This window comes from Liolophura sinensis, chromosome 3 (assembly GCF_032854445.1).
Source record: "Liolophura sinensis isolate JHLJ2023 chromosome 3, CUHK_Ljap_v2, whole genome shotgun sequence".
NCBI lineage: Eukaryota > Metazoa > Mollusca > Polyplacophora > Chitonida > Chitonidae > Liolophura > Liolophura sinensis.
In genome coordinates this window covers 6,880,133-6,905,151 of record NC_088297.1, presented here as the reverse complement: position 1 = coordinate 6,905,151, position 25,019 = coordinate 6,880,133, and the positions used below count along the sequence as shown (strand labels likewise).

The 25,019-nt window shown below is 40.4% G+C and overlaps 1 protein-coding gene across 1 annotated transcript; it reads left to right on the top strand.

Moving 5' to 3' along the window:
• The first annotated feature begins 11,867 nt into the window (after positions 1-11,867).
• LOC135464069 (uncharacterized) lies at positions 11,868-23,326 on the top strand. The gene is made up of 7 exons (XM_064741551.1): positions 11,868-11,996; positions 15,086-15,293; positions 16,654-16,750; positions 17,359-17,516; positions 18,031-18,251; positions 19,525-19,708; positions 22,747-23,326. The coding sequence occupies exons 2-7, from the start codon at positions 15,092-15,094 to the stop codon at positions 22,935-22,937; spliced, it is 1,053 nt and encodes a 350-aa protein (XP_064597621.1). The 5' UTR covers positions 11,868-11,996; positions 15,086-15,091; the 3' UTR covers positions 22,938-23,326.
• The last annotated feature ends 1,693 nt before the right edge of the window (positions 23,327-25,019 follow it).

Sequence of the window (25,019 nt, the reverse complement as noted above, 5' to 3'; positions counted from 1 at the left end):
ACACCCACAACTACACACAGGAAATACATTGAGAAAAAATATCATCTCGGCACTTGAGGAGTATGTTAAAAAATGGTCAAAACGGGAGAAAGTGGATTCTTCTGTACTTAACGATTGGCTTGAGATTGTCAAAAAGAAAGTTAGTTTAACTATACACCGTCTAGACATTGATGCTCTACCTAAAGTTAAACAGGTTCTGAAGGATCCCACTGTGCAAGAAACACTCGCTGACCTTCATAGTAAAGTTGTCATCACTGTAGCAGACAAGGCTCCTAATAATGTCATCTTTATTTGCAAGAATTATTATTATCAAATTCTTGTTCAAGAGCTATGTGCATCTACAACGACACCCACGTATTCTGCTACTACATGTCCTCTGGAGAAACTATTTAACAAACACAAAACGTTTCTTAAAGAAAGGCGCATAAATATACCTACCCGTCACACAGAAATACCACAACTTTACTGGATTCCTAAAATGCATAAATCCCCATACAAGGCTCGATTTATTGCAGGTTCAAGAAGCTGTACCACCAAACTCTTGTCAACCCTACTTACGAGAGCGTTACAAGAAGTAAAGTCATTTTGGAAAAAGTATTGTTGTGCCATAACAAAAAATTCAGGTGTCAACTGCATGTGGATTCTTAACAACTCCAAACGTCTTACAGAAGAACTCGATGCTCATATGCATATACCGTACAAAGACGTATCCACATGGGATTTCTCTACTCTCTATACTACGATTCTTCACAAAGATCTTATTGAAAGAATATCGTCGTTAATTGTCTCGGTATTTACTAAAACAGGTCACCGTTACATTAACGTCAGAAGCAATAAGGCTTTCTTTAGTTCTACTTTTTATGAAGGTTACCACTCATGGGATGTTACATTATTTATTGAATTATTTGAATTTCTCATTAATAACATCTGTGTGAAATTCGGAGATACCATTTACCAACAGTACATAGGTATTCCAGTGGGTACCAATTGTGCGCCTCTTTTGGCAGACCTATACCTGTTTTCATATGAATACGACTATATGCAGAAATTACTTAAAAGTAATATCTTTAAAGCTCGATCCTTTTCATTTACCAAACGGTGTATTGATGATCTACTGGCGTTAAATAATCCTCATATTTCTGAAGCGGTGAAGGAAATCTATCCACCTTCATTGGATTTAAAGGAGACAACAGATAGTCCTGATGGTGCATCTTATTTAGATCTATATCTGCACAAAGACGGACAAGGTCCCCTTTCACGCCGCCTTTACGACAAAAGGGATAATTTCAATTTTGATATTGTAAATTATCCTTATTTAGATAGCAATATACCAAAGGGTCCTGCACATGGCGTATACATATCTCGTCTTGTAGCATTTGTCAGATCTTGCGTTAATTGTGATGACTTTAATCTGCGTCAGAAGTTGCTAGTTCAAAAACTAGTTTGTCAAGGATACTCCATCAAACGCCTTCATTCTAAGTTCCTCAAATTTTACAATGAGTATAACACTCTCGTTGGCAGGTATGGACACAGCGTTGAGAATCTGTGGCGATCTGCATTGTGATCAACCACATAGACGGCGCCGTCATTCCTATGTACATATCTATCACGTACATGGTATTTAACAACATAGATGGCGCTGGTTGCCCAGTGTAACCGTCTATCTTGTATGTCATGTGTAACATCATAGATGGCGCCTCTTGTAGCATGAGATCTTTACATATTAACGGGGAAGACGTAATCGTCCGTTACTTTTGAATCATAACCTGATCGGTTAGGGTCTGTAACGCTTGTCATTTTCAAACTGTATCTAATACCGCTTAACCTGGGGCTAGGGGCCGTAATGGTAGGGTTTAGCCTCATTTCGCCTACTTTCACACCTTTATGAGTCTCATTTCGCCTACTTCAGATTTTTCGGACAGGCATCCTGTAGATGGTTGGGGGCACGCCCCCTAATGGGTTCCTACTGAGCGTCTCTCACTCATCGGCTGAGTGAACTTAGTAGAAGCGCAATGCTCACTGAAGTCTTGATGGTGAATACCGTTTGCATCAGAGTGACACTGGCAGAACTTTACTCACTTATCACAATAAATACGATCGCAGACGTCGAGACAATCATTAAGTAACATCATGGCAGCAGTGCAAGCACAGCTTGAATTCATACCAACTACGAGAGGTGGGGTAACTCTTGTGTGGAATAATTACGAATACCGACTGAACAGAAAAAAATCTGATTATCGGACTCTGGACGAGAAGTTACAAAGATTGAAAGAACAGTTGCAGGGAGAACAACTGACATTGGTGGAATTTGCCGACAAAGCATCGTTCTTGCTACACTTGTAATTTTTAACTGTCATCATTTATCACTTATCTATTTACCACTCTTATGTATTACATTCCTAACAATATGTTTTTTAGTATGATCTATGCGTCCATCTTTGGGTCATTCTTTTGTCCACACGGTCCCTGAGGTTTAATCGGATTACACCCTGGAGTTTTAATCCCATTAAATGGTTATCTTCACACCTTGGGGATTATCATTTCGCCTACCTCCAATTTCTAATTTCAAACAAAAGAAGTAGGCGAAATGAGACTACACCTAATGGTAGCCATGCTAATTACATCAGCATGATGCCTTTATGAACAGTTGCAATTAAAGCGCGACTGAGATACTTGTTTAGCTGTAATTTGACATGGAACTCATTCACGGATTACGAATTTGAACTTTAATATGGAATTCATGCCTGGAATATTCATTGTCTGCCCGGCATCATTGAAAACTGATGACCGCTTCTCTCTTGTGTGTTACCGGCTTTATTTCTTATTTGTATAATTCTTACATACCTTTGTCTTCGGGAGTTAGTGTTAAACGTTGTTTTGGAAATGGATCTTGCGATTATCAACTCGAAACGCTCTTTATGTCAGGAAAAAAAGTTCTACTCATTCTGGACAACCACGACACACATATCTTACTAGCAGCAATTGACATTGCAAAAGAGAATGGTATAGTATTGCTAACAATACCCCCACACACCAGTCACAAATTGCAGCCGCTGGACAGGTGCTGCTTCAAATCATTTAAGGCGGCATATTGCCGGGCAAATAGAAAACTGGATGCGGTCCAATCCAGGCAAAACTGTTACAATATACGAAATACCTGAATTTACAGCGCATGCCCAGTTGCACGGCCTCACAGTTCAGAACATCTTATCAGGATTCCAGTTTACAGGAATTTTTCCCTTCAACAGAGATGTATTCTCCGAAGTCGATTTTGAAGCATCATCAGTGACGGATCGGAATATTGAAGTTGGTGAAAACACAACACCAGCTGATCAACAAGAACCACGTGCAACACCCGCTCCCCAGCCAGGTCCAAGTGCAACACTAGCTCCTCCCCAGCCAGGTCCAAGTGCAACACTACCTCCCCAGCCAGGTCCAAGTGCAACACTCAGTTGGTTAGCGCGCTAGCGCAGCGTAATGACCCAGGAGTCTCTCACCAATGCGGTCGCTGTGAGTTCAAGTCCAGCTCATGCTGGCTTTCTCTCCGGCCGTATGTGGGAAGGTCTTCCAGCTACCTGCGGATGGTCGTGGGTTTCCCCCGGGTTCTGCCCGGTTTCCACCCACCATAATGCTGGCCGCCGTCGTATAAGTGAAATATTCTTGAGTACGGCGTAAAACACCAATCAAAAAAAAAAAAAAAAAAAAAAAAAAATCCAAGTGCAACACTAGCTCCCCTGCCAGGTGCAACACTAGCTCCGCAGCCAGGTGCAACACTAGCTCTCCAGCCAGGTCCAAGTGCAACACTAGCTCCTCCCCAGACAGGTCCAAGTGCAACACTACCTCCCCAGCCAGGTCCAAGTGCAACACTACCTCCCCAGCCAGGTCCAAGTGCAACACTAGCTTCCCAGCCAGGTCCAAGTGCAACACTAGCTCCCCAGGCAGGTCCAAGTGCAACACTACCTCCCCAGCCAGGTCCAAGTTCAACACTACCTCCCCAGCCAGGTCCAAGTGCAACACTAGCTTCCCAGCCAGGTCCAAGTGCAACACCAGCTCCCCCGCCAAGACCATCTCATTATGTCTCACCTGCTGATATTGTTCCATTCCCAAAAGCTGGGCCCCGAAAGGCTACCAACAGGGGCTGAAAGAAAGGTTCTACAAGAATCCTCAGACACCCCAGTTTGCAACGGCATAGCTGCAGCTCAGGCCGAAAAGGCGAGTAAGAAGCGTAAGGCTAAAACAAATGTAAACCAAAAAGGGAAGAAGTCTTTGTTCCAAGCAGATTTGATGGCATGTCGCTCAAAATCACCGTCAACATCAAGTGAATATGACAGTGATGACATGAGTTTAAGGGACAGTAGCGAGACTGAAATTGACTCGGATCTAAATGACGAAATTATTGAGGGTGATTTTCTTGTTGTGCAGTTTAAGGGTGCTAAGTCTAACATTGCACATTACATTGCAAGAGTGGATGTGGTTGGCAATGATGAATACGAAGGTGTTTTCTTGCAGCGAGAGGTTAGTCGCCTAAATACGATTCCTACATTCATGATCAATGAGAATGACAGGGCCTCCTTTCCACAGAGTGATGTGATCAGAAAGCTCCCTGTTCCTAAACGTCTTGGCGGCACCGCTCGTCGGGAAGGCAAGCTGCAATTTCCCTGTGATTTCAATCGATGGGAGTTTCATGTTTCACCACATTAAATGGTGACGCCTAATTATAGTCAGGGTGACTCTTACTTTTACTGTAACTGTTAAGAAGTATTGTTCGTCTGACATTTGCCTAAATGTGTTAACTTGCAATGTTCACAGTGTAGCCTATAATTTTGTTGACTTTTGAGGATACGCGGTTTCATTGATTAAGGATGCTAAGCCAGTAGTCTAGTGTTACTGATAATTTCTATAATTAAATGCACGTTCCAATATTGTGTCATGCATCTACATGTATTCGCTGAAGGAAAATAAAAACATGTTTGTTGGAATTTATTTTTGATGTCTCATGTATCCCATACCATTTGCTGAATGACCCAACTCTCCTCGAGTCTGGCCCAACTCTCACCACCCCCGGAGAGACTTGGACCGATCTGCCAAGTCATGGAAATTACGTTTTTTCCTCAAAAGTTTTATCATGAAGTTAAAATATTTAGTATGACAAAATACCCTAGTACATTCTCTAGTTATAAACACTTAAAGAGTTGTTGTGTCATCTGTAGGAAAGAAACCTCACTCAGATTTATGAAAAGTGGCCCAACTCTCTCAAGCCTCCCCCATACCTTTGTCTTCGGGAGTTGGTGTTAAACGTTGTTTTGGAAATGGATCTTGCGATTATCGACCTGGAACGCCCTTTACGGACTACGAATGGTATAGGAATGTCGGACTTGACGCTTATATTGAGAAAATCAAAGGAAACTTTATGCATGCATAAATTCCTCAAGATTCAGTTATTTACGCTGTTGAATTGTTTGCTATGCCATCTTGGGATTTTTCAGTATCGACACTTTTTCACACAACCATTTTTTAATATTACATTTCAATAATCGTCAATACGGCCCATACATGTGGATTAGAGAAATAATATCCGTAATTTTTCAATGAGGGTTGCCATTGCGGTGCTCATTAAAATTTTATTAGGAGTTATTTATTTATTTATTTATTTGATTGATGTTTTACGCCGTACTCAAGAATATTTCACTTTCACTTATTGTGGTGAATGAAAACTGGGCAGAGCCCGGGGGAAGCCCACGAATATCCGCAGGTTGCTGTCAGACCTTCCCACATAACGGCCGGAGAGGAAGCCAGCATGAGCTGGATTTGAACTCACAGCGACCGCATTGGTGGGTGACTCCTGGGTCATTACGCTGCCCAAGCGCGCTAACCGACTGAGCCACGGAGGCCAACGAAATCCTTATGACGACGGTTGTATACATGAAAGTGGAAAGGGAAGTTCTAAAATTTCTAACTTTCAAGCTATTTGATAAAGATGAATTTGTCAATAATTCCATAAGCGGAAAAAGATCTGCTAAAAGAGGAGATGTGGCCCGTATTCCCCTGGAGCCTACTAAACTTAGTTTGCTGGAACGCTGCGTAAGGTAAAAGAGCCTAAAACTGACCCACAAACAATTCAATGACAAACTGCAAAACATTCAGAAAGTACTTCGAAGAGAAAAGAAAATTCATTAACGTATTTCATTCTGTACAAATAAGCAATATGCAGTAAAGGGGTTTTGAGAAAAAACGTTGTGTGTCTTATTATTTTTTTTTTACATTATAAAATTACGTTACTGCACTGTTCAGGGATTTTGTATGATGTATAACTGGCTAATTAGTGCTCAATTCATGAACTCTGCAAGGATTTCTTGGCCATTTAGCCCTCGCAGTTCATGAACAGGTATAGGATTGTTAAGCCATGACTGTAGTATAGTTCGTGAATTACTCGAGAATTGTACAGTAAACTCAGTGTTGTGGTTCAAAAACAGTTCATGAACAGTTACAGGATTGTTAAGCCATGACTGTAGTATAGTTCATGAATTACTCGAGAATTGTACAGTAAACTCAGTGTTGTGGTTCAAAAACAGTTCATGAACAGTTACAGGATTTTTAAGCCATGACTGTAGTATAGTTCATGAATTACTCGAGAATTGTACAGTAAACTCAGTGTTGTGGTTCAAAAACAGTTCATGAACAGTTACAGGATTTTTAAGCCATGACTGGAGTATATATATATAGTTCACGAATTATTCTTGAATTGTACAATAGATTGACAGTGTAGTCATTCAAGAAGAGTTCACGAACAAAAAAAAAGCCTTGACGTGAACTTTTGATGACTGTTCATGAAGTCAATCATCATGTGGCTTCACTGGGGTTAAGCCATGCCAAGGGGATGTCACTCGCAGCCTCATCAGGTGAGCCTGTCTCCTTGTGACCTCTGGCCCAGAGTTTCAAACTTTCATCATTAAAACTCGTACCTGCCCAAAGATTAGACAGTTTCCATCATTTTCATACCAAGCATGCACCTGTACACCAAAATATGGCAGGCTGGCAGCCAAAAAAGATTTTACACCCTAAAATACACAAAATTACACTCGTTGTAGTTGTAATGGGGTACTCTATTCTATCACACCAGCCAACTTTTGTCAAAATCAATAATTCGCCCCCCCCCCCGCACCAACATAACTCCTAACACCTCTCAACCTCACACACAAAGTTAGGGCTTGACTCTGGAGTAAAAACTGCAAAAACTTTGGAGTAGGAGGAATTCAATTCTGGTAACTCAAGCATCAAGTTCAGAGCTTTGTAGTGCGCATACTGTTCAAAATATCTCAACCAGGTTAAATGTTTTGGAAAGCTTTCGTGTATATCTGCAAGAAAAATGAAAAAAATGCCAATGTTCAAGTATTTAACATTTTCCAATAACAAACTTTAAGAAAATTAAGGATTTTAAAAAGATTTTCTTCTTTACAACAGTGCTGTAAGTTCAAGGCCAAAAGTGTCAAAATATATATCAAGAGATAGGTAACTTATTTGACAATAAACTTACAAATATAGGACATGCCTTTTAGCAACTTTTTGCAAAATTTCACTTACAGTGATACAGTGGGGTAGCAAAACAGATTTTCAAAATTCCAGAAAATTCCACATTGGTCAACATCAAAGTAAACATATGAATCCAGATTGATATAGAAATGCTTATAGGCAGTGTTTCCATGGATGGGGCTTAAGAAAAGACTAGTATCCCTTTTACATACTGATTCACATGACAAAACCCTTTAATAGGACGTGAAAGCCGTGCGTATCTGTCTATTTTCTCAACTTGTATGTGAGGACATTGGAAACATAAAAAAGAATTACAGCTACCCAGGGAGGTGCATGCCACACTGGGCCAGACACTACAACAAAAACTGCTTAAGGTGTCGCAGGAACAGCATATTATGTTCTGGTGGAGAAACAGACACCTGGTGGAGGAGGGTCGCATTTTCACAAGGGCAATATTCCAACACATTACACTTACATGTATGCTAGATTCTTGAAACTGATCATTTTTCTTCCATGGCTGTCAATTCTGTACATAATGTGTCAGTGCACATGTAGTTTATTAGAGGAATGAATACACACATGCCATGACAACTATATGCCTAAAGTGGTTTATTTTTAAGTTTAAAAGAGGAAAAGTCAGACAGGAATAATGATGCTGACCATTCGTACAGGCTTAGAAACCGTTATGATCGTCACCTCTTTAAATGTAGGATACATATCTTTTCATCCTCATTTTTCCCACAAACGACAAAGACTGGAACGACTTACCCTCTACCATCAGAAATTCATCGTTTTTCAGCCAACAATGTTTTCTAACCTCAAAATTTGATAAATTGAACATTCTTTACAGGCATATTCCTGTAGACATAGCAAAAATCATGTGTCCAGAACTTCACCAATCTTTACTTTTGGCTGATTCACTCATTTCCAAATACCTATATAAAGTGTTACTTTATGGATCTAAAGATTTGGTACTCTTAGATAACATTAAATTATTTCAAACCATCCACAATTACCTCCTGACCACCAACAAATTCAGCCATTAATACCAATGATGTTCGCTATTGGTATTACATTTTACTTCATATGCTAGTATGCATGTATGCACATGTACACTTACTTATGTAGACAATACGATTTATTTATTCCAAACTAAGGTTTAACCATATAATTTTAAACGGTCATAGTTTTTTATTGTGAATATCTGTAAGGCTTAATTCTTGCGCTTATTTCGCTTTATTCTATTTCATTACTATATAATTGTAAGTTAGCAGATATTATTTTCAAAATACCATTTCTCAAATGTTGTAATTAGATGTAAATAATCTTGTTGAGGAAAACCCCTCGTGGCATGGATGCAGGACGCGAGGATGGACTTATTAAGCTGGCACATCTAGGCTTGTGAATGGAATAACTATGGAGCGAAAACAAGGGTAGAGCCAAAACGAGTGACTGAGATGGAGTGGAGAAAACCCCGTTACAGAAATCAGGTATGACAAGTGTGTTAGTTACATGTAAACTGAGTTCTTATTTTGCTCTCTTTGAGGACGAGTGGTGTAAGATGCTTGCCTGTTGACTAGCTCAGCATTCCAGCACTGGATTGTACAAGTTCATATGTTTTTTTTGTTTGTTTTTTTTTTTTGATTGGTGTTTTACGCCGTACTCAAGAATATTTCACTTATACGACGGCGGCCAGCATTATGGTGGGTGGAAACCGGGCAGAACCCGGGGGAAATCCACGACCATCCGCAGGTAGCTGGCAGACCTTCCCACATACGGCCGGAGAGAAAGCCAGCATGAGCAGGACTTGAACTCACAGCGACTGCATTGGTGAGAGACTCCTAGGTCATTACGCTGCGCTAGAGCGCTAACCAACTGAGCCACGGAGGCCCCAAGTTCACATGTCATTGCGAAAATAATATCCCGAATGTGATCAAAATATTTGTAAATCAAGTATTCCATCATTTTGAAACTCTTCTTTCTTAAACACCAATTTGAAAATGTGAACATTAAAGATATAATACACTTGTTTTCAGGAGGCGATTGGTATCAATCCCACGATACATGGTGTAATGACTGCCATGTACCCAAGTTATCCAACTAGACATGTGCCCCAGTATTAACCTGCTGCAGACTTTAATGTCAGTCATACAGCTGAAGTGACTTCCTGTGTTCTACTTCCACCAAGTTTAGTTGAGACGGCTGCTGGGGAGACTAGTGCGGACACCTTCCTGTCAAAATTACCAACATTCAGTGAAACTGCTAAGGAGTGTGAGAGAAGATAACACGAAATCAACGTCACAGTGAGGAGTGGAAGCGACAGAGGGTTCGTCGTGTGACGAGTTCCGCAGCGAACAGAGTTATGACAAAAGTACACACATTAAGGTCTGAATCATCTAGATCACATGACACTTCAGTGTTACTACACTGAACAAAAATATAAACGCACGAACAAATATTTTCTGTTATTTTTATGTCACAAAATATAGTACATATCCCAAAACAATGGGACATATTTCTGAACAATTCAGCTTTAATATTAATCAATTCTCAAGCAACAGCCCTGCAGTAATGGCAGGAAGAGGACAGTGGGGGTCAATGGGCCAAGTTCACAGACGTCAGTAACGCGTGTGACCACCATTAGCCACGCGTAGAGCTGTACACCGGCGACGCATGGACATCAAGTTGTCAATTGTGGGCTGGGGGGATGTTGTCCCAGTCCTCCTGGAGTGCCACTCGCCTTTGGCGAATGTTCTGGGGAACTGGAACCCGATGGCGGACACGCCTATCCAGAACATCCCAGAGGTGTTCAATGAGTGACATGTCTGGTGAATACGGCGGCCAGTTGAGGACAGGAATATCCTCCTCCTCAAGGAAGTCCCTGCATATCCTGGCAGTGTGTAGGCGGGCGTTGTCGTGTTGGAAAGTCAAATGATGGAGCACCACAAAGGGCGCAACAATAGGTCTAAGGATTTCATCTCTGTAATGTTGTGCATTAAGGTTGCCGTCGATGAAATGCAAACGTGTGCGCTGTCCATGACAAATGCCTGCCCACACCATGACACTTCCACCATCATAAGCCACACGTCGCAGGACATTAGCGTCAGCATACCGCTCACCAGCACGGCGCCAAACCCGAACTCTGCCATCAGCATGGTGCAGCTGGAAGCGAGATTCGTCACTAAAGAGCACACTCCTCCAACGAGCAAGTGTCCAGCGCACATGAATATTGGCCCAGTCCAGTCGTGTCCGAAGTCGGGCTACCGTTAGGCCGATGCCCTGGTGTGGTCGACGTGACCGGAAATGAGCCTCCCGCAGCCGGTTCCTGACTGTCTGGGCTGAAATCCGCCTGTTGTGAAGACCGACAGTCTCATCAGCAGTTCTGGTTGCTGGTGTTGGAGCCGCATGTGCTGGTCTTGTGCGGGCGTGGTCACACGTCCCAATAAACATGAATGTACTGGTCCAATTCCGGGACTTAACCGGTTTGTTACGGCAGTACCGGCAGTTGGAGAGTTTAACAAGGCCAGTGCTGAACCATTTCCGGCTTGCCGCTATTTTGCCAGTGTTATGATCGCCATATCTGGCCCAGCGCTGGCCCAGTTTAGTTTTACCGATATTCAAAGCATGTACTGACCCACCCTCGGGCCATTATTGGCTGGCCATTATTGAGCCATTAAATATCGCCGTAACTTGCCCGTTGCTGACCCAATGAAGCTTTGCCGTTATGGAGACTTTAAAAAATCCCGTCAAGTCCCACGAAGCGCAAAATTTTCTTTAGATAAGTTTGCACAGGCCTGGGTCCAAAGAAATAAAAAGAATAATATTGAGTTGTGTTTTGTTTTTTGTTTGTTTGTTTGTTTTGATTTTTTGTGTGTGTGTGTCTTTTTTCTGCTTTTTTTTTTGTTTGTTTGCTTTTTTTAGGGGGGGGGCTATTTATTTTTTATCAGCATACAGTGGCAGATTATTACAACTGATTTAAACTTGAGATATTTCAACATAACCAAATGTGAGTTTCTGTTTACATGGAACGTGAAAATAACTGTTTTCTGGAGCTAAAGCTGCATGTAGATATTATAAAAATATGACATATTTTGTTTTCGCACAACTCGAAACATTGGTCGGGGATTTCCGTGCCTTGTTGCACCTGACCGGAGTTGAGCGAAAACCTCCGAGCGATGTTCCGATTTGACTCGCTCGTAAGCGCTCGGAAAAACGTTCGGAGTTTCCGTACCTTGACCGGAGTTAAGCGAAATCTCCGAAAGATGTAGGCTGACGAGTACTGTTGGGTTAACGAGCACAAAAGTACGAGACCTAAAATGTACGAGACGTTCTGTTCCGGCGCGCTCACCGGCGTGATACCGGGCCAATGCCGGACCGGAGGATAGCCATTCCTTAACGAACATTCTGTAACAGTGAATTCTGGGATCTGGCGCCAAGAAAGCTGTCGGCTGCTACCTAGAGCTACGGTAAGATTGTCTCGAACTTTTATCACGAAAACGTAAAAACTACAGACTGTTACAAAAACATAATGAGTGACGGCAATTCAGTACATTTCACTTTCACTTTCCATTTTCAATTTCTAGATTATAGATACATACGAGTAGGCCAAACGAAGGCCCTGTCTACCTATATTATCAGTTTGGCACGGACAAGGATAAATTTACATGGGGACATTGTCAATCATTGGGAAGCACTGAAATTGTAAAGGCTAAAGCAGACATGCTGCATTCTTTACTTCGTTTTTGATGCCATGCTTATTTATTGACACAGATTGCAATCAGTGAATCACTAAAATAGTGAGTACATGTGACTTATTAAACAAAGTCAGTTGACAATATGTCGTACTGGACTAAAAGAAGGCGGATACATGAAAATGTAAATAAATATCTGTCCAATATAAGCATTGCTCAAAATAGTTCAAGGTCATGTCAGCTTAAAGGCCAGCAAAGTAGACAGACAGCTTTGGAGCATGGTTTGGTGAAAGGTCAAGAATTTGTCTGTATTAACAATGATCAATCTAGTGGAAGTACCAGTAGTACTACTCCATCTGGCATTGGCAGTAGTAGCCGTACTACAGCCGATGTCTCTATCAATACTGCCACTTGTTCCGTTGACAATACCACTACCGACATTAATGCTAGCTCCAAACAAAATAATACATTCACAGACAAAGCAGAAACCAATGATGTATTATATGACATAATAGACAATGAAGGGACATTTCCTAACAGCATACCAACAATGGATGTAGACAGTGATAGATTTAATGATTGCGGTAGTACTGATTCAGAGGAAGAAAATGTTTTGTCGTCAGATTTGTTAGCTGCATGGGCAGTTGAAAATAACATCACTCACACAGCAGTTGGCAGGCTATTAGTCTTACTTAGAAACCATCATCCAAATTTACCTAAAGACCCCAGGACTCTTTTGGATACTGGACATGTTGTGGGGATAAAGCAGATATGTGGGGGTTCTTACTATCATTTTGGACTCCAAGGTTGTGTAATTCGAAGGATAGAATTGAACAAAAATATGGAATGTATCAAAGTCATAGATGTTCAGGTGAATACGGATGGACTCCCCATTTTCAAAAGTAGTAACACTCAGCTGTGGCCTATTTTGGGAATAATACAAAATGAAGCAAAATGCCAGCCGTTTGTCATTGGGTTGTTTGTTGGACAAGAAAAACCAAAGGATCCTTCTGAATTTTTGAAAGATTTTATCACAGAGTATACAAAGCTAAAACTAGAGGGGATACAATACAAAGGTAGGCATTACCAGATTAACATAACATCCTTCATCTGTGATGCACCAGCACGTGCCTTTATCAAACAAATCAAGTGTCACGCAGGTTATTCCGCATGTGAAAAATGTACGCAAAAAGGCGTGTATAATGGGAAAATGACATTTCCTGAAACTCATGCAACGCTGCGAACTGATGAATCATTTGAAAAGCAGGAAGATAAGAACCATCACACTGGAACAAGTCCGCTTTGCAATTTGTTCTCTATGGTGTCACAGTTTCCAATTGACTATATGCACTTAGTGTGCCTCGGTGTAATGCGTCGTATCCTTGTGTTATTGATAAGGGGTCCACTTACAATTCGCTTAGGGCCTCAGACAAAATTACGCATTTCAGCTGCCTTGCTTCACATGTGTAAATTTATACCTAAGGAGTTTGCACGAAAACCCCGTTCACTGTCAGAGATAGACCGATGGAAGGCAACAGAATTCCGCATGTTTCTTTTGTACACAGGAACTGTTGTTTTAAAGGACAGTATCGCTGATGAGTTGTACAAAAACTTTCTTCTGCTCTCAGTCGGAATTACCATACTTATAAGTCCGTCTCTCTGCTATCAGTTAGTGGGCTATGCACATGAGCTTCTAGTAAGCTTTGTCCAACACTTTGCGCACCTTTACGGTGCTGACCAGGTCGTGTACAATGTCCATAATCTGGTCCACCTTGCTCAAGAGGTGAAAATACATGGTCCTCTTGACACAATATCAGCATTTCCTTTTGAAAACCACCTGAAAACTCTGAAGCGGCTTGTGCGGAAGAAAAGCTTGCCATTACAGCAGCTTGTCGCAAGACTGAAAGAGATCTCTCAGATATCTCCCTCAGCTGCTACATTGCCCACAGCTGCTGATGGTGGACTGAAAAAGCAACATTTTCTTGGTCCAATTCCACAGGGATATAAATACCAGAACTGTGTCCAATACACAGAAGTTGAACTGGACCATTTCTGTGTTGTAACAGAAACCGGCAACAATTGTGTTGGGGTAGGGTCAAAGGTTTGCCTCATCAAAAATATTTTGTATTGTGGTGGAGATGTACTGGTGGTTTATCAGTCATTCAGATCATGTAGACCATTTTTCTCTTACCCTCTCAATTCAAGTGAAATCAACATCCACATGGTCACCGACCTCTGTGACAAACTCCATGTTGCTCCCATCCAGGAAGTGGTTCGGAAATATGTGTTGTTGCCATATAAAACTGTACATGTCGCAATTCCTCTTATTCACAGCTGTTAGGTACAGAAAAGTGATATACACGTGACATTATGCAGGGTTGGAGTCTTATACATGTAGAATCAGTAGCAATAGTCTTTTTTGTGTGTTTTTTAAATTTAATCCAAGAGCGATAATTTGATCAAATCTTTTTGTTGAGAAAGCCCCAAATGCCTGCCTTACCATAACTTTCTATTTCCCAGACATTGCCAATATATATGTATGTATGTATATTGATTTAATGATACTGTGGTTCAAGTTTCTAATATTTGTGAAAACATTAGAGGACCAACTAGAGGGATTGTCATTGAAAATGGAAATGTACTTCAGTTATTAGACAATAAATATCTACATACTGTACATACATGTATTTAAACCTTTCCAAGCTTGAACTAGCCTAATCATGACACTGTTTAATTATTGTTTCTAAAAGTCTAGTGAAGGACTATAAAAGAATTGAAGAACAATGTTGTATGTGACATACACCCCAAATGTAATTGTGATTTGTGTAAATGTATTGAATTTGTGAATCCTTTCTTATTTACAGACATACATGTCATTGACAATGTATGCCGTCGTAGTTTTTGTGGAGACGGATGAAGTAGAGCTTGTTGCTTCCAACTGGTTACAGTCTCAGACAAAAACTTTTTGGCCACCGTATCGCAATATGTCTAACGTAACTAAATCTGTAAAAGACAGAGTAGCAGCTGACAAAACTTGGCCAAGTTACAGCATTCGCATCCTGTCTGCTTGTGGTGAGTATCATGTAAAACGTTTCATTATTAATTTTAACTCATTATATTACATGTCAGACATACAGTTCAGAAAATGGTGATTCTAAGGTTCTAAATAATGCTGCATATACTTCAAAGGGAAAAACTAACCATTTTAAGACGTGTAAACCACATATTAATTAGTCTCTTGTTACCTGCAGGCTGCAGAACTGTACATTCATGGGGCAGTTTTGACCTTCAAACCATCAGAAAATAGCTCCAATGTATTCCTTTTTGATATCAAAAAATGAAAAAAACCTCTGTGATGGTGAATCATTACAATCATGTTCGCCGACAACACACTCAGATGAATGACTTGAGGCAGGTTTTCCATGCATTGTTTTACAGGTCGTGCAGAAAGTGTCATGCAAAAAATTCATCTCAGGTGCTGCACCGATAGCCTCTAACGATAGCAATTAAGCATCTTATATTGGTGCAGCAATGTTTCACTGGTATCACAAGTGTGCAACAAAGCAATGGTTTACTTCTAGTGCTCTAGTTTCCTCAATGTATGAAGTTGGTGGCCGTTGTGCAAATACATGTAAGGTAATATTGAATACTTAAATGATGTTAAAACAAAACAAAATGAACGTACAGCGGAAAGAGAATAACCAAAGCAGTGACGTGTGTGAGACATTGGGATATTTGGCTCACACAGCCGAATGAAAATGTCTCCCTGTCACTTACCTCAGACAGAGTTTTATTCTAACTGTTCATGTGATTGCAAATATACTACCACACATGCCCCTTAGCAGCGCGGTTTGAACAGAATTAGGTAAAAATAAATACTTGTTTAAGTGTTGACAACTAAGAAATTGAGAAAACTCGGTTCGCTGTATTGTTTACACATAACAATGGACAATATGAAAATGAAATGCATAGGTGCCAGGCCTTGGGGAACAAATGCCCCCCACAGCAAAGTCCCAGAATATGCTGGGATAAACCACAATTGGTCAGTCAGGTTTAAACCACAATTGATCTATCATCTTATCGCCTAATTCAGATATTCTTGCCTGTGGGCCGTGGCGCAGGGAAGCCAGTGATCAACATGTTGGGATGCAAATTCAAACTTTTCGAGAACAATGATGCTAGTAGCGCTGTGAAAACAGAGCCGCATTTGCTGGAGAACTAGCGCATTCCATCACTGTATAATACAGGAGGGAAGTTGTCGGTGACTTGCCAAAGGTCAACTGGTGGTCAACTGGTGGTTTTTCCCTGGTTTTTTTCCACCCAACCATAAATACTGACCTTCTGTCATATAAGGGAAATACTCATGAGTACGGTGTAATAAAAATGGACTGTAATCAGTCAGTCAGTCAAATGTTCTGCATTTTCCATGCAGATAGCTATGAGGATGGCAGAAGAAAGCTTCGAATGGCCGAGGAAACCTCAGACATACAAACAGATGATGAAGTTGGAATGGGGAAGGGTGCAAGAAGGTACATAGAGAGAACAGCATTAAAACAACACTATTACAACAATAAGTCTCCTGTAAAGAATAAAGAGAAACAAATCAAAACTTAAAACACTATCGCCCACAGCCATGGAGTAGTGGCTAGCGCTCTTGGCTGCTGAAGTGCTGGTCAAGACATCCCGGGATCGATTTCCCATAGTGTCAGGGAATGTTTCTCTCATTCCAGGCCGTTTGGCTGATTGGTTATGAGGCTATCTTTTGCAAGGTGGACGACAACGCTTGTAAGTACCAAGAAAAATCAGGTAATATTGGTATTAATGGACTGCAATTCGTTTGAGACCTCCTGCTGTCCACCTTTGATTATGTGGAGAAGTTGTCAGTGACTTGCCAATGGTCGGTGGTTTACCCTGGTTTCTTCCAGGGGTTTCTTCCACCCGGGGATGCCCAGAAATACTGACTCGCCATCATATAACAGAAATACTGAAAGGAACGATCTCAGCCTTGCTTCACAGAGCAAATTAAGATCGCGCTGCTTCCAAACTCGCATTTTTTTTCTGACAAGAGCACTATCATAATTTGATAGTGAACAATAATGTACACATGTTATAATGCACCGATTGCCTTACTGTACAGGCGCAAAGAGCGAACACTATACAGCGACACAGACGATGATGGTGATGATGAAGCTGTTGCCGGACCAGTTAAACGCAAACATCTCACCCCAGCCCCGCCAGTCCCACCTTTTCCAAGCCTCCATGTTCCTGCTGGTATACAACTGGACAATCGACAAGGTACCGTGTCCTATCTTACACAAATTTAACATGTAAGGCTTGTTTTTGGAGTTCAAGGTCAAATGCCACATTTTTAATATTTGTTAAAACAACCATAAACAGCATCAACTGGAATATGTGTCATCAGGGGCAAGTATGAATAAAGCAGCGTACTGATGACGTCGCGACGTTCTGAAAAGCAGGGGCGACAAGCAAGGGAGATTTGTTTACATTCAAGTGCCACAAGGCTGTGGTCGATAGATATGAGTCGGAATTCGAGAATACAGGCGTGAAGTACACAAAATAGTATCAAAAATGCAAAAAGACAATCATTGTGCAGGTAATGTGATTAGTCAACAGCATAAATACTGGTACATCACGCACTGACACATCGCACTGAAAGGACCGATGATGTAACAAAATCAACAGCCTGATCTTGAAAGTTGTGTGACAACAAATAACACTAGCTGTAGACAGATTTCATTAAATCTAAACAGCGTGTACATTAAATATAGTTATAATGCTCTTTTTTCAGCCACAGACAGAGAAATACTAAAGGCTATCAGTGCTGTCCAGGTATCTTTGGATGAAGTCCGCAAAGAGGTTTTGTCCCAAAGACAGCTGCTGAACATGATGATCAGCAAAGAGGCATCAAGTGGCACCATAGATGTGATGGATACCTTTCCAATAAAGTCCATGGAAGAGCTGGATGGAATGGAAAACAAAATTGAAGATAAAGAAATTGCTAAATCACTGGTAAGTTTGTTGATGTCTGTCTGTTCATCTATCTGTAAGCAAGCTTAAGCTGACAACTCATCTTCTCGTACTTCAAGATGCTGCTTCAATTATTTCTGAAGTTTTTGCCCTATTATGATAGATATTAATGATAGTAAATTCTTGTCCGATTTTGGACAGTATGTGCCTATACCTGCAAGAGAGCTTGTCAACGCATCTGCTCCTAAACTCATCACAGGATTCTCTTGTAACGTGGTAAACAAAACGGATGCCATGCTGGGATGGTCATCTCGTCTTGGGTGTTACATGGCTGCAGATATTTCCGGAGTTGAAACTTCGTGGACATGATGGATTTCTTATTTGGATCCAGCTGCTACAGTGTTTTCCAAATGGTATTGTCGTGGTCAAAACCAATTGAGTTACCTCAATGAAACTTGGTGGGCTGATAATTTTTTTGTACTGGTATGGCAATTTTATGTCACTATTGTGCCTTATACTTTATTCTATGTGTTTTTTCTACCTTCCTATGGCTGCCGGTAGATGTAGAGGGCGGGGGACATGGGTGGGAGGTCTTATGGTACATAATAATCTATGGAGGAGGGAGTACATAGATAAATATGGTCCACAGCGGCTGATTTGGATGGGGAGGGGGGGGGGAAGCATGGTACATTAGGCCTACTATTATCAGCGGCGGGGGATTTAGGGGAGAGGCTTGGTACATAATAATGATTAACGGAAGAGGATTGGAAGGGCAATGGCAGTACATAAAGATGGTCTATTATGGAAAATGGACAGGGGGTTGGGTGTGGCAGTATGTTAAGGTGCCGTTAAGAAAGAAAATAAGGTAAGGCAGCTTGAGTAACATCACAGAATTTGCAAGATGATATTTCAGGAACATGAGATGTTTCACCTTAAGGATTGATGAATAGAATTAGTATGGGGAGTTAGAGTGATAATTTCAATTTCAATTTATTATTCAAGCACAATTTATACTCACATATAAACATGGCTCAGATAAGCATTAGGAGGGATGAATTCACTTAGTATTACTTGAACCCTCGGGTCCAGGGGTTTTTTGTTAGCGCAGCTTCATGTTCAAAGAAGTAGCACTTGACTCCCACCCAACCCATCACCACCCTAGCCAACTTTTGGCAAACAACTGTATTGCTTTACAGCTTGAAAATTTTCACTTAGCATCACCTTCAGGATGTAAAAAAAACAATATAGGTAACCATCAATGCTATTTTGGCTTTACAACACAAGGTTATTATACCAGTATGTAATATTATTGTAGGTCAATCAACTCAGCCTCATCGGGGGTTCTAATCTTAAGGAGGCGACCAGACGGGTGATGTCTCAAACCATATCCCATAATGTTGCTCTGAACCTTAATTGGGCAGGGAGGAAGGGCTGGAAAGGTCAGCAGACTGAACCGAAGAGAGCATTTGGTGGTCTGCGCCTATGCGCTGCAATGAAAAGTAAGCATTTTACTGAGCATTTGTTTTTGATATTAATGTATCCTGGACAAAGTTTATGTGCCTGCATTTTGGTCCTTGGCAATTTGCTTCCCATCTATCGCATTGGTGATTGGTGGGTTAAATATTATAGTTTTTCATTCTCTCTTTTTTTTTCATGACCTAATTGGAGTTGAAGAATGTTCATTTTGTCTGTTTTACCTCAGTCTTGTATTTTGAGGGGAAGAAAACTAAAGAACCACAAGTATCCTAGCTAAAAGGGCTTTCGTTCCTCATTCTATAGTTGGTTGTACTTTTGGTAGCATGGTAAACTGCTAATTATGCTAATTACTGGGAGCTGCCAACATTGAACTGAACTATGTTCTGTCGTGGAATAAGTTAAAAAAATTCTTTATGTACTATCCCCTTCAAATATTGTTGTTGCTTTTTGTTACATTTAATAGAGATGGGAGATCGTAACAGTGCTTTTAGAAATATAAGTTGAACTGTCCTGATCATAAAAAGTGCTTGAAACAATCCCTACCTACAAAGAAGAAGAGTCTAGGAGATCAAAAATGGCAGCTCCAAGTAACTACCATAATTGGCAGTTGATTGTGGTGTTGCAAGTCGTAATTTCAAAGTGCGTGCAACTATACAGGTGGAATGAAAGGCCTTTAAGCTAGGATAATTGTGGTTCTTTAGTTTTCTTACACTTAATGAAATAAAATCCTGTCAGGTGATTCAATCGCTTAAATAATGGACTATCTTACAGAATTGACCTTTTGTTTGACAGGCAAAGCGGCAGGCATGAACGCTCAAACAACTGGTCCATACTGATTGTCCATTATGTAGTTGATTAGAGGCCCTGAAGGAGACTTTTATTTCTATTTCCCATAATAAATCCTGTCAGGGTCATCAGGTCGCCTTGATGAATTGACCAGTTGTTTTTGGGCTCCAGCCTTCGGCTCAGGGGTTTAGCCAGAAATCTGAAGCAAGGTGTCCAATTTGCCCGTTTAGAGGTCATTTTTCTTGAGAAGGGTGTCCAAAATTGAAATTTTCCTATCTCACTCATGTTAAAACTGTTGAAAATAGCCCGATAAAATGGGACCAGTTTCATTTTTGCCTATCCAGTTGGAACGTTGCTTGGCTTCTCCCTTAATTCCGTTTGATAATCCATTATCTAGGCTGTTAGTTGACACAAATAACACAACAGTACCTGTAATAGTATGCAGGGCGCAAATTATAATATTAGAATTTCCACTCATCAACATTGCTATTATAGCAAGTTAACAACTCCGAGAAAAGACATACAATTCATTTTGACTCTATATTTAGGTACCTTGCTACATTTCGCAAATTATACAAAGGGTATTGCAATTCCGAATTGAACACAGAGTATTCTGCCAATTCTTTTGTTATGCCACAAAGACCTTAAAAGCATAGTAAGGGTTGATAACAAGTTAGTCTCAAATGAAAAATGGTTCACAAAAATATTTTTATTTATTGTCTGCGATTTTTTCTTACAAAGTTATGAGGATTTGAAAATTTGACTTTATGGAAGCCTATTGAGAACCGAAGAACCAGTGACGTCACAGGAATTTGTTAATTCCGCAGCAATTGTTTATTCCGGCATCAAACTTTCATGATTTAATACGCAAGCCAATATCACCCAAATCATTTTAATCGAAGACGTAGTATCCATCCAACATGTATGATCTACAGAAATGAAAGCAGAATTATGACATCACTGGACCTTTTTATGGCCGAAACAGGCCTCCATTGAATCTAAAATTTCAAACGCTTATAACCTGGTGAGGAAAAATCGTAGAAAAATAATAAAAATATTTTTACCAACAATTTTTTATTGCCTTTCATATGACGATAAACTTCGGTGAGGCCTTATTTTCTTTTCTTTTAAACGGGCTATGCCGGACATTTTCAGCAAAAAGTGGAAGTGGTAGTCGCAAATCAATCCAATCCTATGCCATTATTAAAGAACAGCCCAAAATATTGCCCTTTACCATAAATCAGGCTCATTGATGCACGCCTTAGTGTTTAGAACAGCAGATAAAGTTCAATAAAACCGTTAATTCGGGTCGAATTAGCAATTTTATCAACTTAATCAACGGGCTAAAACGTGCATGGATGAGGCTGATTTTTGGTGGGAAGTATTATTTTGCCTAGTTCTTTACCAATAACATAAGATTTGATTGATTTGTGACTATCAATTTTTTTTTGCTGAAAATATCCGGTATAGCCCCTTTAAGTAATTTCTTGGTTATTGGATTGGTCAATTACTGCTGGTTACAAAACTCGTTACATACTATAAAGGGATTTAGTTGAACTTGTCATTTTATAAGATTGGAAAAACAGATACATTAAAAGAGCGGCATATACAAAACCTTAATAGTGTAACCGACGTAGGAAAGATGGCTTAATGTCACTTGTGCATTGTACTGTGACGTCATTTACACTGGTGTTTGTCTTGATGCTGTGTTGTGTCGTCGGTATAAGGTACGCTATTGTGAGAAAACAATAAACAGTATTTTATTCCGACAAGAGTAGCAGAATGGGATCGGCAAACAGGCGAATGAATAATGTTCATGAAAAATTATGACCAGTTCTAATCAACCGTATTACAGAATCCGACCTCTTGACACTGTCCTTCCAAAATTTGCCTTGAAAGTGCCATTTTTATCAGAAGTAGCTATAAATGGGTAAAGTTAGGTTACCCAACCGTCTGAGGTGCCCCTTTAGTTTAAGTATGCTTGCCCCTCAGCATCTTGAGTAAGGCCTATGTGATATTTTTTGAGTGTGAATGCATACAAATTATTCACATGATCAGTAGTACAAGCTGGCCTCATAAAGACATCCCGTGATCTCAAACCATCTCGAATTGGATAATTTGAAAGCCAGTTGTTTTGTTTCTTTAAATGGGCTTATTCTCAGAAACTTTCAGTTTGCCTAGGATGATTCTATACACGTTGACGTGTAGTTATTTCGATACAGTTGTATTCAAAGAAACTGGCAGTTAATTTGCCTTGTGAAATGTGTGTTCACAGAAGCGATGCTGAAGAACGTTGCCTTCAAAACAACAGAAGACCAGGTCGAGAGAGAAATGATGATATGGCTTCGCAACGCCTGCGACAGGCATGGGGGCAGGAAGAGGCGCGCTGAGTCTCAAGCCACTGTGTCAGTAGTGACTGTTTCGGAAAACAGCAAAATCGCTGAAATCACTGAAAATGAACTTTGATCGGTCCGAGCTATTTTCCTGTGCTTGATTTAAGAGTCAACTCTTTTTGTGCCATTGGTGCAGGTGGGATCAATTAAACTATTTGAAACTTACATATACATGTTGGTTGAGTTCCTTACTTTATAAATGTAAATAAGTTCTGAAACTGTTTTGGTGATTCACTGGTCTCCCACCAGTTTGTATTCTTCATCAAACCTTTTGCCAAGAGCTGCTATGGTAACATTTTCAACCTTAAAGCCAAAGGTTTTGACAGTCGTACTGTTTGGCATATATGTTGCTTTCTTGTCGACCAATAGAAAAAGGTTAAAAAAATATCAAGGTAGGGTTACTGCAAATATCAATTTAACAAATGTCGCTGAATGATTACTTTTATTCCTAGGAAAAGCAATGGATTTGATTGGGGATAAGCATTCTGGGTCTTCACTATATCTGTTTAGGACCAGTTATGAGCAAAGAGTACATTGGCCCAATTCTAAATGTGCTGTACTGGCCCTATTCTTACAAAGATTGGCGCTGTATTGGCCTAATAACTTTATGCAACTCTGGGCCAATCAATGTATTACTACACTGGTCCAATGCATGTTTAAAAATGGATACATAATGGTGAAATTCCCAAACCAGTACTGGACCAGTGCTGCGCCACTGTGCAAAACGTGTATTGGTCCGATAATTGTTTCCCCAAATGGCCCAATTGAATACGTGTCAGCGTGCCAATATTGGTCCAATGCTTTTATGTTTCTTGGGGTGGCAGTAACAGATAACCAGATAACAGATAGGCCACAGCAGTAACAGATAACCCAGCATTAAGCATGCCAATGGCACGCTCCCTCATGATTTGTGACATCTGTGGCATGTTGGCATGTGGCACAAATCCACACTTTGGGGTGGTCTTTTACTGAGCAAGCTGTAAGGAATGTCTGCGTGTTGCTCACGCACACTGACCATCGCACTGTCACGGCCCATTGGTCACATGGGTTGACTTTTTCAGCATATGAGTATACCCACTCAGAATGGTCAATTGCAATGGGACCACTTGTGTTGTGCAACACGAAGGACCCATTAAACAAATATATCACTGGTTTGACCATTTCCAAATAATGGTCAGTTTGATTTGGATATATAGGTTGGTGCGTTTATATTTTTGTTCAGTTTAAATCAGATTATGGGCTGTAAACATTGTTACGACCCAAACTGTCTGTATTATAAAGAGATGGCTTGTTCGAAATACACGACAGTTTAGCCGCACAAAAAAGTAACCAAAACCAGCAGATTTTATTTTACAACAATTTATTAGCTTAACAAGAACAGATAATAACACTTATACAAATACTAAAGTACTTAAGTTTAACAAGAAAGGATAGCAGTATCTATACAAATACTAAAGTACTTACGGTGTCAAGTCCAAACGGACGCATCTATTCCACAATATATATACCACACAGGCATAAATGCTCAGAGGCAAATTCACAAGAGGGAAAATCCACAGTATAACTGAGTGTATGACGAAATCTACACAAAATTCCACGGACAGGGTCCTTGTACTAATAAGCACTGTGTATACAAGAGCACAAATTAAACATACAAATTCAGACTGAACAAGTGCTCGGTGGAGATAGGATATAAAAAAAAGCCAGAGGCTATAGAGACACCAAAATTGAGCACAAATGGCCTACTAAAGTAATACACAGCAAAAGCATCCAAGCTCTCAATAATTCTCCGTTCTCCGTTCTCTCCCCTTTCATAGGTCTTATATAGCCTGGTGGAATTGTCTAGAATAAGAAAATTCCTGAACACTTGATGTAAACAAACAGGCACCGAACTGCGCACATTCTGGAACACTCTAAGGCAGAGGCAGACAGCAGGCGCCGAACTCAGCGTATGTAAACAATGGCAAGCTAAATTTAGAAACTGACGGCAGTCGTGCACATAACAACATCCTCCAGAATATCTATTTGCCTTAAAGTATGGTAGAACCCTGGAGAATACAACTAGGAATAAATATCTCTTTATTAACATCAACAGGTCATTCCCACGTTTGTGTTTCTGCAAGTGGACTTTGCGTATCCAGGGACAACATTTTCA

Bases quoted from the DNA above. Each gene is read 5' to 3' on its own strand.
- LOC135464069 (XM_064741551.1), top strand. From the start codon at position 15,092: ATGTCATTGACAATGTATGCCGTCGTAGTTTTTGTGGAGACGGATGAA. The intron at 15,294-16,653 runs GTGAGTATCATG...TTTTCCATGCAG, and splicing joins TCGCATCCTGTCTGCTTGTG to ATAGCTATGAGGATGGCAGA. The intron at 19,709-22,746 runs GTAAGCATTTTA...GTGTGTTCACAG, and splicing joins CCTATGCGCTGCAATGAAAA to AAGCGATGCTGAAGAACGTT.